The sequence below is a fragment of the Podarcis raffonei genome, chromosome 2, assembly GCF_027172205.1.
Source record: "Podarcis raffonei isolate rPodRaf1 chromosome 2, rPodRaf1.pri, whole genome shotgun sequence".
NCBI lineage: Eukaryota > Metazoa > Chordata > Lepidosauria > Squamata > Lacertidae > Podarcis > Podarcis raffonei.
The window spans coordinates 110,658,069-110,672,534 of NC_070603.1; the positions used below are offsets into that span (position 1 = coordinate 110,658,069).

Sequence of the window (14,466 nt, forward strand, 5' to 3'; positions counted from 1 at the left end):
ACAGGAAACTGGATTGTTTTTACATTGTGAATGACCCTGTGGTCCTCTGACAAAGGGTGATACATAAATTAACTAAAAGACAAACATTGGGAATTGTAGCTCTGGGAGGGGTAGAAATGAATGCAGAGGAGGACGACCAAGATAATAAAGGGTCCAGAAATCAAGCCTTAAGAGGAACGGTTGAGCAAGTTGGGTATGTTTAACCTGATGTAATACGATTGCCATCTTCAAACCAAACCCACTGATGATCTCTCCCAGCGGCTGCATGTAGATGTTGAAAAGCATGGGGGAGAAGACAGAACCCTTCTCATTTATGACTACATTTTGATCCCATCTGTCTTCTGAAGCAAGTGCCCTCCCAGAGTTATTGGAGTACAACTCCCATCATGCCTGACCTCAAGAGCTCAAGGCAGTGTGCATGTTTATTCTCTATTTATTCAACCCTGTGAGGTAGATTCGGCAGAGACAAAGTGATACTTTTTGAGGGGACGCGGTACACTTTGCAACCATGTGCTGAATTGAACCCAAACCTCCCCAGCCGACATGCAGCACTCTATCCAGGGCACTCATCAGCAAACACGGGTTTGCCTTTGGATCAAGGGATGGTGTGGCCCACCACCCGCTGTTGGACTTCAACTCCCATCATCCTTTGCCAACCCCTGATACAGACTATGGCAGATTCTGAGTTCTATTTGGCTCCAATTCTGAGATTCTGGCAGATTCTGAGTTCTATTTGGCTCCAACAGGACTCACAGACCCGGAATCAGTTTGAATGACCTTGTGTATTGGGAGTTAACAAAAATAGTTTTGTGGGTGAACCAGTGCAAGTTGTTCTTTCTTTTTCCCCACATCACTCCAGGGCAGAAGACTGTGATCAAGCAACAGCATCTCCCGTTCCTTTCCACCCCTCAACTTTGCCTCAGGGACACAGTGTGAGAGAGGCCTCAGGGGACCACAGCCAAAAGAAAGGGTAAAGCTTCTCTGTGAAGGAGCCCCTCAAGGTGAAGAGTGTTTCTGAGCTACAAGGGTCAGAGAACATCACCCGCCCTGCCTCATAGTCCAAGCTAACGAGAATCCTACGGGTCGGAGTCTCTGGCTCTGCCACATTTGCTGGCGTTGCAGGAAGGAGCTGGTAGGGCCCCAACTCCACAGCCCAAATCCCACGTTCTGGTTGAAGTACCACAGGCCTCTTCCTTTCCACAGATTCCTGAGCTACACCAACGGCCCAACCACAGCGGCCTTTCACATCTACCAGCCAGTTGTGGCGGCCGCTCAGGAAGCCCTCAGAGCCCAGAACACAGAAGGAGGGGTGGAATCTTCTAGAAGTGTCGAGGTAAGATGGGAAGCCATCCCTGCGGCTCACGGTCCTCCGGTCAGCTGAAATCGCCAGGTTGGGATGAGCTGAATCGGGATCCAAGGTGATGATCTCTGTAATAACACAGAGGAATGTGTGCCTCTATCCAAATCACATTTGAAGCGCATGCACAGATAAGATCTTCCATTCTAGATTATTAATAAAAAGAGAAACTGGCTGCCCAGCTTAGTATTATTGCGCTCGCTCCAATTACCTGAGCGATGAGATGTTTCAGCAGTGCAGAGCTTACTATGTTTGGATTCCATTGGAAGGAGGTTACTGGAGGCATTTATTTTTTTACATCTAAACAGGGCTGTTTTTCAGCTGGAACTCATCGGAGGCACCCCTAAAAGTGGCTGTGGTGCCCCTAAAAGCTCAACAACTTAGGGTTGTCCACCCCACCCCACCCTCCCACTATATATAAGGGTCTGGTGACTTCTTTCAGTGTATCTGAAGAAGTGTGCATGCACACGAAAGCTTATACCCAGAACGAACTTAGTTGGTCACTAAGGTGCTACTGGACAATTTTTTCTATTTTTTTATTTATTTCATCCCCAAAAGGTGAGAGTTCCTGCACCTCTTTTTCTAGAAAAAAAAGCCCGCATATAAATGCAAGTCTCGCTATCCAAACACACTTCATTCTCAGGAAATTGCTTGTAAAAGCAAACATTTTCTTAATGAGTCAACAATTTCCCCAGATTCCTACATGGAAATTTCTAATGTGTTCCCGGCCATGGAGTTTTGACCCCGAAACGAAAAACAAAACAAACAGGGAAAACCCTCCGAAACCTTGCAAAAGGCAAACAAGGAAGGGGGAAATGATCTTACTTGTCCAATCTACCTCCTCCCCTGGTTTCATGGTTGCTGCCGCAAACCAGCAAAACAAAAAATTAAGGCTTGCTCAAGGCTGGTTATTTGTTTACCGTGCTACATGCAGATTCAACTGTTTGGATATCTGAATCTGTGGTGTGTATAGCGAGGTTTGGGGTACTAATTCCTCATGTTTGGATAAGTGGATTTTTGTATAATGGAAGTGGTATAGTAATCCCTGGCATGCTTTTGTCTTTATATCCGTTCTCCTGACCACTCTACACTAAAAACCCAACTCCACCTGAACTTATTCAATGTCCATTGTAAAAAAAAAAGGGGAGGGAGGAGGAGACTTTCCTCACATCCCTTCTTGGAAGTACCATGTCTAGGATATAAATAACATCATCAATGCTACTATATTAACATAGGAAGAGCCAAAGGTAGGACAAAGCCATTGTGGCTAGTTCCAATTGATAGCCACTGATGTTCCATGAATGACTAGGTTTTTTTAATAAACCAGCCAAGTTGGTGGCCTTCACTGCCTCTTGTAGCAGTGAGTTCCACAGTGCACCTGCGTCTTGTTGCGCAAAGAAGTTAGTGCAAAGTACTAACCTCTCATCTCGTTCATATGCTCCCACAGGGCAGTCTTCTTCCGAGAGAGATGGGAAATTCTCTCTTCCAATTCCATGGTGGACACCGGCGACCATTTTGGAAAGTTCCAGTTTTTGCACCTACCGCGAAAGAGAGAGAAAAATCAGGTGGCTTCTAGGCACATAATCCTGTTTGGCAGAAACTCTGGGCTGTATTCAACTACAGAGCAGATGCACTGAAATTGAAGCGACGACGTGGGTGGCGCTGTGGGTTAAACCACGGAGCCTAGGACTTGCCGATCAGAAGGTCGGCAGTTCGAATCCCTGCGACGGGGTGAGCTCCCGTTGCTCGGTCCCTGCTCCTGCCAACCTAGCAGTTCGAAAGCACGTCAAAGTGCAAGTAGATAAATAGGTACCACTCCAGCAGGAAGGTAAACGGCGTTTCCGTGCGCTGCTCTGGTTCGCCAGAAGTGACTTAGTCATGCTGGCCACATGACCTGGAAGCTGTAAGCCGGCTCCCTTGGCCAATAAAGCGAGATGAGCGCCGCAACCCCAGAGTCGGCCACGATTGGACTTAATAGTCAGGGGTCCCTTTACCTTTAAATTAACAGCATCTATTAATTTCAACGTGTCTGCTCGGAGTATGACTGAAGGTGGATACATGCCTCTCAGGCTGGTTGTTGACAGAATGAATCACACTTACAGCCACAGTTGCTTACCTCTTCAAGAGGCTCCCAGCATCCTAAAGGAGGGAAAGAAATGGAGAGAAAGCAGAATTGTAAGGGGTGCCCTTTCACAGTATCATAATTCACAACTCAAAATTGCTCCAAGAACTATGTGGTAGGGTGGGGAGTAATGTATGAACTGGGCTCTCGCTGAAGTCTAATTTTGTGGCGGGACGGCTTATTAAATTTGTATATTTGTAGTCTATTGCTTTTGAGTGCTTCCAGACGACCTGTTTACCAAGCATTGTTTGCAATCTGTTTGCAGGGAGTTTAGAGGCTGCTGCACCGAAGCAAGTCTTATACTGTGCTCCTAGTAAGTTAGCAAAAATGTATAAGAAAGGTACAAATGTCTGTTAGAAATGTAAAGAAAAAGAAGGCACCTCGTATCATATGTGGTGGACGTGTAAGGTTATAAAAGCATTCTGGGAAATGATATACAATGAACTGAAAAAAAAGGTTTAAAATAACTTTTTATAAAAACAAACCAGAGGCTTTTCTATTAGGAATTGTGGGTGCTGGAATTCCAAGGGCGCAGAAAAGACTTTTTATGTATGCGAAGACAGCTGCACAGATATTGTTAGCCCAGAGATTGAAAGAAGATAAAGTCCCTACCAGAGAAAAATGGCAAATCAAGTTGTTGAACTATGCCAAAATGGCAAAACTGACCGGAAAGCTCAGGAACCAAAAAGACCAGAACTTTAAGAAAGGATAGGGGAAATTTATAATTTATCTTGGATACCACTGTAAACAGATGAATATAACACTCGTAATTTGCAAGTACTATGGAGAAAATGGACTTATATAAAATATGGACTATTGAAAAAATGCAGTAGAAAAGGATTAACAACAGAACCCACGGAGGGGTAGGTGGGAAGTCCAGAGATTTGAGAGAATCTTGTAATTTTGGGTGTGTTGCGGTATGATTATAAATTTAAATATGTAAAACAAAATATTTTTTTTTTTTAAAAAAGTAAAAATAAAAATAACTTATAGTTGTGTTTTCCGGGAGGTTTCATTGTACGTTAACAGATCTCGCACACTATTCTCTCGAAACAGAAGCACCTTCTGTTTTCAATGTTCCCAAAGCGCTTGGCTTTGGAGTATGCAGTGGCTTAAAAACTCTCCCTTTCATGCTGACTGGGCAGCTCCAAGACGGTGGAGACAGGAACACTGCTGCAAAAATAGCAATGTGTCTTCAACCCCACTCTCCACACAAACGACACTGAACCACCGCACCACTGCTTTTACCTTGAGGAGCTCAGTATCCGGCCGCTGACAAATTTGCTCCAGCTCAACTATCAGTCCTCGCAGAAGCGGCGCCCCCTGCAGGATCTTGCTCTCATTCTCCCGCTGCCTTCTCTCCAGCTCGCTGGCCACTTCCGAAAGCCCCTGTAGGGCATGGCTCTCCCTGTCCTGCAGGGTCTTCCTTAACTGCTGGAACACATGGGCAGTTCTCTGCCTCTCGGCTTCCGCACGACCCTGCGGAGGAAGGAAGAGGAAACGGTGCCATTCCAAAAGGGCAAGGACAGGTAACATCGAAAAGCACCTTTTCTCCTTGCTTGCTGCAGCAAAACCAGAGTATAGGAGCCGAGTAAGTTCAGCGATGCTCCTGGATACCAGTCGCTGGAAAATACAGGAGGTGAGGGCGCCCTTTTGCTTGAATCCTACTTGCTGGGCTTCCCACAAGCAACTGCTCAGCCGCTGTGAGGACGCAAGGCTCTCTCTTAGGTTTGCATGCAGTTGCCCTCCTTGGGCTTGACCTGATGGGAGGTCAGAGTCCAACAACATTTGGGGAAGGCCGTGGCTCAGCATCCAGCTTGCATGCAAAAGATTCCAGGTTCAATCCCCGCCATTTCCAGGTAAGGCTAGGAGATAACCCAAGTTGAAACCCTGTAGCTTCCTATGTTCCTATTGGGGGTGAAGTGGGGAACCATACTGCCTCCCTTTGGCCTACTGCAAGCTTCCCAGCTCAGCCTCAACTCTATGATTTGCCCAGTAACATCCATTAATACTATGTGATTGCATATCCTAATAACCTAGATGTACTGCCTCATCCAGCAGCCTGCTCCCCAAGTGGCCAACAAGATGCCTGTGGGAGTTCTGCAAACAGGCCCTGAGAAGTTTAGCGAGTCCCCCCCCATATTGGCTGCACTTCACAGTCCGCCATTTGAGGTAGCAGGAAGGCCTGCAACGTTTTGGCTGCATACACACATTTAAAGCACATGGTCTCCCCACAAAGAACCCTGAGCGCTATGGTTTACCCCTCACAAAGCTATTGCTTTGTTGATTTCTATACTGCCCTTCATCCAGGGATCACAAGGCGGTTTACAATACAAAGCCACAAAACACACAGGTACCGTTCGTAACAAAGCTACGATTACCAACAAGCCTTTGACAAACTACAATTCCCAGGATCCTGGGGGGGGGGGGAGAGGGAGAATAACGTACTTTGAATGCATGGTGTCAGCTAACGACCTTACCCCAGGCATTTGCCACCATGTCTAGTTTGGGTCTTATGCTTGGGGTTTTGCTTACATCTAAGGCAGGCATATTGGGATGCGGGTGGCGCTGTGGGTTAAACCACAGAGCCTAGGACTTGCTGATCAGAAGGTCGGCGGTTCGAATCCCCGCGATGGGGTGAGCTCCCGTTGCTTGGTCCCTGCTCCTGCCAACCTAGCAGTTCGAAAGCATGTCAAAGTGCAAGTAGATAAATAGGTACCGCTCTGGCAGGAAGGTAAACGGTGTTTCCGTGCGCTGCTCTGGTTCACCAGAAGTGGCTTAGTCATGCTGGCCACATGACCTGGAAGCTGTACACCGGCTCCCTCGGCCAATAAAGCGAGATGAGCACCGCAACCCCAGAGTCGGTCATGACTGGACCTAGTGGTCGGGGGTCCCTTTACCTTTACCTTTAAGGCAGGCATAGGCAAACTCGGCCCTCCAGATGTTTTGGGACTACAACTCCCATCATCCCTAGATAACAGGACCAGTGGTCAGGGATGATGGGAATTGTAGTCCAAAAGCAGCCAGAGACCCAAGTTTGGGAAACTCTCCCCTACAAGGTACAGATTGGGGCACTGTGTGCTATCGATTCAGCAGCACAACTGCTCTTAATTGCTAACTATATACATACGTGTGCCACCCAGATTTACACATGTTGATCTGCGGCACCATTGTTTCAAGAGCTGCTGTTGCTATTTGTTGCCCCAGCTGGTCTGACAGCGTTTGCCGGATGGACACACACATTCTGACACAAAAAGTGCCTCTTTTCTAAGTGATGTCACTCAAGCCCCAAATATACCTGAAGGAGCATCTCCACTCCCATCGTTCACCCCGGACACTGAGGTTCAGCTCCGAGGCCCTTCTGGCGGTTCCCTCACTGCGAGAAGCCAAGTTACAGGGAACCAGGCAGAGGGCCTTCTCGGTAGTGGCGCCCTCCCTGTGGAACGCCCTCCCATCAGATGTCAAGGAAATAAACAACTATCTGACTTTTAGAAGACATCTGAAGGCAGCCCTGTTTAGGGAAGTTTTCAATGTTTGATGTTTTATTGTGTTTTTAATATTCTGTTGAGAGCCACCCAGAGTGGCTGGGGAAACCCAGCCAGATGGTCGTGGTAAGAAGAAGAAGAAGAAGAAGAAGAAGAAGAAGAAGAAGAAGACAGCTTTGCCTAAGAAGGCAAACTTACCAGCAGCATCTCCAGTCTCTTCCCTTGGTTCACTGCAAGGACCTCCCTGCTGTCCCTCTCGCTTTTCAACAAGGCCAGGTGGTGCTGAAACTGGGCCTGCCAAAAGCAATGAGCAGATGGGTGTTCAAGGCTTAGGGAGTGGGCAGTTCTGTGTTTCTGCATCGTTCTGCAAGCAGATCATAGGCAGTTCTAGGATGCCCAAATCCTCCCGAGAGGTGTAGGACCTCAAGCCTCCTTACCAGGTGTGCACTCTTTCCTGCAAGGTTCTAGTTCTAGGTTCCTGTAAGCACCTGGTAGGAGGATCCTGAAAAACCATTTCAGACAATGGCAAGGCTCCAGTAATGTGAACCCTTAAAAGCCTTCCATCTCAAAATGTCCTGCGACTGCAGTTCATAGGCAACAGTGTCTAAGAACCAAAGTGTATTCCATATGCAAACAGAAACAGTAGCCAACAGCCTGTTTTAACTTGAAAAATCCACTGATCCCCTGGAGGGGCAGAGGCTGAGAGTGGAAGAAGCAGGTGGAGGGGAAAATAAATGCTTTAACTCTTTTCCCCACCAGCCATTTCCCTACTACAAAACCACCCCTGAGAAACTTCTTTCCTGCACAGGGTTTAAAATGCATGGTTGCGTGCATCACGTGGTTTTTTTTAATGCCTCAAGTTATGAAATAAAGAAATATGGAAATGATGTCAAATTAAATAACTGGAAGCGGGGAGCCTAACTGAAAATAAAAGCAAAATGCGAAGCTCGAGTACATTGGGCTTGTGCTGGGAGGAGCCCATTGCTTGGATGTCAGCAGGAAAAAGCCAGGAATACTTGTGTGCCCCACTGCAGCTAGGGCAGCGGGTGGGGGAACTCACAGGCCACAAGATGTTGCTGGATTACCGTATTTTTTGCTCTATAAGACGCACCAGACCACAAGACGCACCTAGTTTTTGGAGTAGGAAAACAAGAAAAAAAATATTCTGAATCTCAGAAGCCAGAACAGCAAGAGGGATCTCTGCGCAGTGAAAGCAGCAATCCCTCTTCCTGTTCTGGCTTCTGGGATAGCTGTGCAGCCTGCATTCGCTCCATAACACACACACACATTTCCCCTTACTTTTTAGGAGGGAAAAAGTGAGTCTTATAGAGCAAAAAATACGGTACACCTCCTATCCTCCCTGATCACTGGCCGTGTTAGCTGGTGCTGAAGGGGACAGGAATCCATTAACATCTGCTGCACACCAAGCTCTTACTACTTGCAGAAGTACAGTGGTACCTTGGATTACATACGCTTCAGGTTACAGACTCCGCTAACCCAGAAATAGTGCTTCAGGTTAAGAATTTTGCTTCAGTTTGAGAACAGCAATCGCACAGTGGCGGCGCGGCAGCAGCAGGAGGCCACATTAGCTAAAGTGGTGCTTCAGGTTAAGAACAGTTTTAGGTTAAGAACGGACCTCCGGAATGAATTAAGTACTTAACCCAAGGTACCACTGTACAGTAGTTTTTGCAGCACGTGTTCCCCTGTTTGGGTGTGCAAACAGATCCTCAGTGAGTCTGATTTCGCTGCAGTTACTGTGCATGCAGAGATCTTTTTTTAAAAAAAATTAATAGCTAGAAAACTTTGGTGTTTAGAGGGGCGAGATGAGAGCTGGACTGTGCTCTTCCTCCCGCCAAACAGATGAATGGCTAGATTTTAGCTTGCTTTTAGCATGCATTCTGTTCTGGCGTAGGATAAGAATAGGCAGTGTGTTGGGCGATGGAAAGGAAGTAGGCAGTGAACTATAGTTCTGCATATTTACATTCAAGTCACATAACAGCACAGACAGGGAACTTGTGGCCTTCCATTTATTGTCAGATGCCAACGCCCATCAGTCCCAACCAGCATGGCCACTATAAATTACATGTAATGGTATATATATCTACGTAAAGCTGATACGTGTGAAGTCTTAGGATAGTACAGTGGTACCTTGGGTTAAGAACTTAATTCGTTCCAGAGGTCCGTTCTTAACCTGAAACTGTTCTTAACCTGAAGCACCACTTTAGCTAATGGGGCCTCCTGCTGCTGCCGTGAAATTTCTGTTCTCATCCTGAAACAAAGTTCTTAACCCGAGGTAAATATTTCTGGGTTAGCTGAATCTGTAACCTGAAGCGTCTGTAACCCGAGGTACCACTGCATATGACGTAACTTTAGCTACACTGCATATGTGTTGTGTGTGTTTCTTTTATTGTTTCAATACATAAAGCAATAAGGAGGGATGCTGCCATTCCTAAGAAATCCTTTGCGTGCAAAATGCACCCCCAATCTCTCTCCTCGCCCCCATCAAAATCAAAAGCAAAATAATGTTTTGTTTTTAATGCAAATATCTCGAGAACAGAGATCACTGGAGCAAACGCACCCCAAGCTACGATCCTTCCCACTATTCTGGGTTGCGTGCAAAGTTCGCCTTACTCACGAGTAGCCCTACTGAAGGCAATGAACTTGACTGCGGGGGAGGGGGGCGTCATTCTTTCCGACGGGAACTTCGTGGGAAGGGAAGGCGCCGCTCCTCTCGCTGCCTTTACCTTGTACTCCTCGGCTGCCTCGTCCGCGGGGACCACCGCGTGAGATCGGTGCTCCTTGGATCTGTCGCAGACCACGCAGATGAGAGCCTCGTCCGCCCGGCAGAACAACTTCAGCGGCTCCTGGTGCTGCCGGCACACCGACCCCGATCCTGGGCTGCTGCTGCCGGGCGGCGGCGGGGAAGGCGCGCCCGGAGAGGAGCCGGCGAGCGAGGCCAGCTCCTTGGCCCTCTCGGCCACTTTGCCCAGCTGCGCGTTGGGCCGGAGCTTCCCGGAGCGGGACCTCTTCCTGCACTGCGGGCAGGGGAAGCAGCTGTTGCCCAGACTGCTCCAGTAGGTGGTGATGCAGGCGCGGCAGAAGTTGTGCTCGCAGTTCAGGATCACCGGGTCGCCGAAGTAATCCAGGCAGATCGGGCAGAAGAGCTCTTCCCGCAGGGCGCGGGCGGCGGCGGCGGAGGCCATGGAGGAAGGAGGGAGAAGCAGCGCTTTTTTGCAACGGCCCCGGCTGGCACCGCCTGCCTCTTTCTTGCTCAGGCGCGCAAAAATAAACAGCCGCCACCCAAAACCGAAAGTAGGCGGGGAGAAAGCCAGAAGTGGGTGTGCACGATAAAAGGAAACGCGGAGAGGGGGCCCGCGTGGAAGCTAAATACGTGGCTATTTCTACACCGCTTACTGCGTGAGAAATTATCTCCAAGGGGTGTACATAAAGTAAAGCAGGCGCGGGGAAAATTTTGGCCCGCAGACGTCGCTGAACTACAGTTCCCACCACCCACGGCTTGGCCCGTGCTTGCTTGCTTGATGGGGCTGTTGGGAGTTGTAGTTCAACAACACCTGGCAGGCCAAAGGTTTTCCTCCACGCCTGGAGTAAGGGGCAGATCCACAAGAAGCAGATTTGATGCACAGAGAATCCCGGGAACTGCTGTTTTCCCCTCGAAGAGTTCCAATTCCTGGTACCCTTAAACTACAGTTCCCATTATTTTTGGGGGGTGGTTATGGGCTTTGAACGTGTGTGTGCTATAGAGTGTGGAGCTACCACAAAGTAACGGACAACTTAAAACAGCAATACTAAAGTTATACATACAAAGGTTACATTTATATAAATTAAGAGATAAACTGCAATTCCTTCACTTGATCCCTTTCCCACTCGTGTCTCCCTGTCGCAGCAGCCTGGCTTTTGCCTATGCCTTCACCCACCCAGTTCCCCACCGGGGGCCCAAACTTACAACCACAACAGCTCACCGCGGAGAGGAAGCCTGGAAAGTGCTGACACCCCCCCCCCTCTCTGGGTTTGCTTTTTATGGACAAGCAAAGTCTTGGAGAAAGCTTCCTCAGGCCACCCGCAGCTGTGGCCCAAGCAGCAGTCAGCTGCACTCCCCAAAGCCAGTTCCAGGCTAGAGCCAGTTTGGGCAAGTTTCCCAGGGGGTCCTCAGGATGGGGAAAGTTCAGCCCCCCCCCATACTTCCAGTTGCGTTTTTGGCCTTTGGCCGCTTCTGCTCCTCCTCCAGCTGCTTTCCAGTTAGTTCAGTTTGAGCTGCAAACTGGTCATTAAAAGGGTTGCTCATCGGTGTTAGCCCTACTCATAGTAGATCCACTAAAAATACAGTGGTACCTCAGGTTACAGACGCTTCAGATTACAGACTCCGCTAACCCAGAAATAGTGCTTCAGGTTAAGAACTTTGCTTCAGGATGAGAACAGAAATTGTGTGGTGGCGGTGCGGCAGCAGGAGGCCCCATTAGCTAAAGTAGTGCTTCAGGTTAAGAACAGTTTCAGGTTAAGAACGGACCTCCGGAACGAATTAAGTACTTAACACTAGGGACCACTGTAATGGACACGATTAACTTAGGTCCATTAATTTCAATGATTCTGCTCACAGAATAATTTAGTTGGCTATAGCCCTTGTTCCTTTGTTCTCATGCTACAACAGGTGTTTGGAATCAACCTCAAGCAGTTTGCACCTGGAGGTGATGGACCAAGAGACACCCACCTGGGCTGCAGGTCTGTGTAAACCTATACTTCACTCCAGCCGTTTGCTAGAGCAACTCTTTCAAACTTCAAGCCTGGCCTCCCGCTAGATCTTGTTAAGTAGTGAGCTGCATGAGCCTGATCACCTAGATTGCATCTTGAACTTTTAGGGCTCTTTGAGAGGGACATCTCTGTTGGGGGGGGGGGGAAGGGTTCCAGCCGCTCTCTTTCCCTGTACACCTCTTTCACAATTTGCAGCCCTTAATCTCTCCTGCAGGGGGCGCTAAGCACATGTTTTGCATGTTCAAAATCCAAGTTGCATGTTCAAAAATGCAATAGTAAGAAAGACTTTAAAGGAATTGACTTAAAAGGAAGCTGTAATTCCAAACATTATTTTACACTTCATCTTGGCATGAAAGCCTCTTAAATCTGCATAGTTAACCTTGCCGGTGGATACGTTCTCAACTCTGCATTATCGCAAGGAGTGAAAAAGAAAGAAAATTAATTTAGACAGCCTTTTGGTTTGACTACAAAGACCAAATTTCTTTCTTTAAAAAATAAATAAAATTGATGGGACAAGAAGCTCAGGCGTTCAAATCCTTTTCCGAATGGTGTGTGCCAACAGTCTCTGGAGTGCATTCGCATGGATAAATTTAGTGTAAAAAGCAGATAGCCACTGTCGGGATTCATGCCAAAAGTCAGAGCCTCCAGCTCAGCTCTTAGTCCAGAGGAATTTGGCCACCCTCCAGGTGCCCGGCTTGAATCCTTAAGACCTCCTGCCAGCGTCTGCCGGCAAGATCAAAGGAGGTCTCTTCGGCGATTCTCCTCAACGTGAAGGAGAACACACCACCACTCCTCCCCCTCCTCCTCTCCCAGGGAGGGGGAAAGAGACAGACAGAAATATATCTACATGTCTTTATTTCTGTCTTTCAGCAGTACAGAGAAAACATGTCTGCACACTCTGCTTCCCTCTGCAGAGAGAGAGTAAACTCCGCCCATGTACTTCCAGTACAGGGTCATGTGCTGCTCTGAGGTAACATCCGGCTCTCAGAGCACTTTACAAACAGTCCCAGTTTCCCACGGGACAATCCAATAACATCAGTTTCCTGTTTACCATTCCAGCCACCTGGTGCTTGCTTCTGCATTGCTCCTTTTTCGTAACATCCTCCCCCAAAAGAATCAATGCGTGTTGCAGCAAGCAAAGCATGATCCAGAGAAGAAAACAAACAGTTGTTATACACATAACACTCCCCTGTTGTTTCAGTTCCACCCTTGGAACTCCCCGCCACTGGTTTCCCCAGTGTACCTCTCTGGTTGTCTGGTTTCCAAGGAATGAGTGCATCTGCATTACCTTGGCTAGCAACTCTCTGTTGTGTCTTTGTCTCTGACTTAGACACAGCTCCAACCTGTCCTCGGTTGTTTACAACAGCAACACATGCAACAGCTAAGTTAGCAAACTCTTTTGAGTACCTCTTGGGTGGTTGACCCTTTGTAACTCTCTCAGACCTACGTATGAGGTGCTGATCCTCTCTGCTCACTGGTCCAGTCTCAGGACTCTTTGGAGAACTAGTTCCAATGGTAAACAGTGGTTCATCCTTCAGTTGTGAAGGCCTATCTATTGTGTGAGACTTCCTCTCAATGACAGTGACAATTGAGCTCTCCGAGCTATCAGTGTCATCACTTTCAGTACAGCTGAAATCAGTGAAATCATCATCATCTGAATCGTCATCAGTGGGAAAAGTGTGTACTATCACTCTCTCCTGTTCAGGAGCACTCTCTAGAAATTTTGTGAGAATCACCTGACCAGATTCAGACAAAATTACTCTGTAGAGACCCTTTTCATACCCCACAAAAATGCCTCTGGCATTCTTTACTCCACCTGGAGCTTCTGTTCTCACATGAGACCCAAAAACCTTGAAATGGGCAACAGAAGGTTTTCTGTGGAACAGTTTCTCAAAAGGAGAACTTCCCAACTCTTTTGAAACCTTTCTCACTTTCGTATAACAGAACGACATTAGAGACTCGGCCCAGTACTCATGTGGCAGATGTGAACTTAGCAATTGCGCTTTCATCCCCTTTTGCAATTCTCTGTTCACCCGTACACAGACACCCCTGTTCCACGCTTCCGCTGAAACAGAAACCTTGTGTCTTATTCCCTTCTTCTGCAGGAACCTCTGGAAATCCTGTAAAAGAAAAATCTGCTTCTCATCTGTGAATAGACAATCAATGTTAGCATCATGCATACTCTTAATTTTGTCACAAAACTCCTGAAACCTCTCTAAGGCTTCCTGTGGCTTTCTCAACACATAAACCCAGACATAGTTAGAGAAATGATCCACACACACAAGATAATATCTTGCATTGCCTCTAGATGGTTCTAGAGGACCAATCACATCAGCATACACCCGCTGAAATGCCCTGTTGACCCCGGTCTTCTTCTTGCTAACACCTGCAAGAGAAACTAGGTTAGACACAGATGAATTACATTCCATGTAATCACTTTGTGCAAAAGTCAACAAATAAAGTCCATCCTTCTGTTTGGCAGAAAGATAAAGCTCTCCATCTTTGTAGATCTCGCAGCTCTCAGCATCGTAGGACAGTTTCAGTCCTCTCTTTGCAATCTGCGAAACACTCAGCAGATTGAACTTCAATTCAGGAACCAAGTAAACATTGTTTATTGTCAAGTCCAGACTCTTAAGATAGACAGTCCCCACGCCGGCCGCTTCTAGCTCCTGACCATTGGCCTGTGTCACAGTGAAGCTTTGCTTCTTAAACGATGAAAAGAGTTCTTTGTGTGG

The 14,466-nt window shown here is 47.5% G+C and overlaps 1 protein-coding gene across 1 annotated transcript; it reads right to left on the reverse strand.

The window, feature by feature from the left end:
* Window positions 1-763: 763 nt before the first annotated feature.
* On the reverse strand, window positions 764-10,403 carry LOC128408649 (E3 ubiquitin-protein ligase TRIM39-like). Its single transcript, XM_053378623.1, has 6 exons — window positions 9,709-10,403; window positions 7,163-7,258; window positions 4,728-4,958; window positions 3,474-3,496; window positions 2,777-2,895; window positions 764-1,428 (listed from the first exon to the last, which is right to left on the reverse strand). The coding sequence occupies exons 1-6, from the start codon at window positions 10,165-10,167 to the stop codon at window positions 920-922; spliced, it is 1,437 nt and encodes a 478-aa protein (XP_053234598.1). The 5' UTR covers window positions 10,168-10,403; the 3' UTR covers window positions 764-919.
* Window positions 10,404-14,466: the final 4,063 nt, after the last annotated feature.

Excerpts from the sequence above, each read along its gene's own strand:
- LOC128408649 (XM_053378623.1), bottom strand. The coding sequence starts at position 10,167 with ATGGCCTCCGCCGCCGCCGCCCGCGCCCTGCGGGAAGAGCTCTTCTGC. Across the intron at positions 3,497-4,727 it reads CGGATACTGAGCTCCTCAAG|GATGCTGGGAGCCTCTTGAA; the intron begins GTAAAAGCAGTG and ends TCCCTCCTTTAG. Across the intron at positions 2,896-3,473 it reads GCTGGGAGCCTCTTGAAGAG|GTGCAAAAACTGGAACTTTC; the intron begins GTAAGCAACTGT and ends CTTTCGCGGTAG.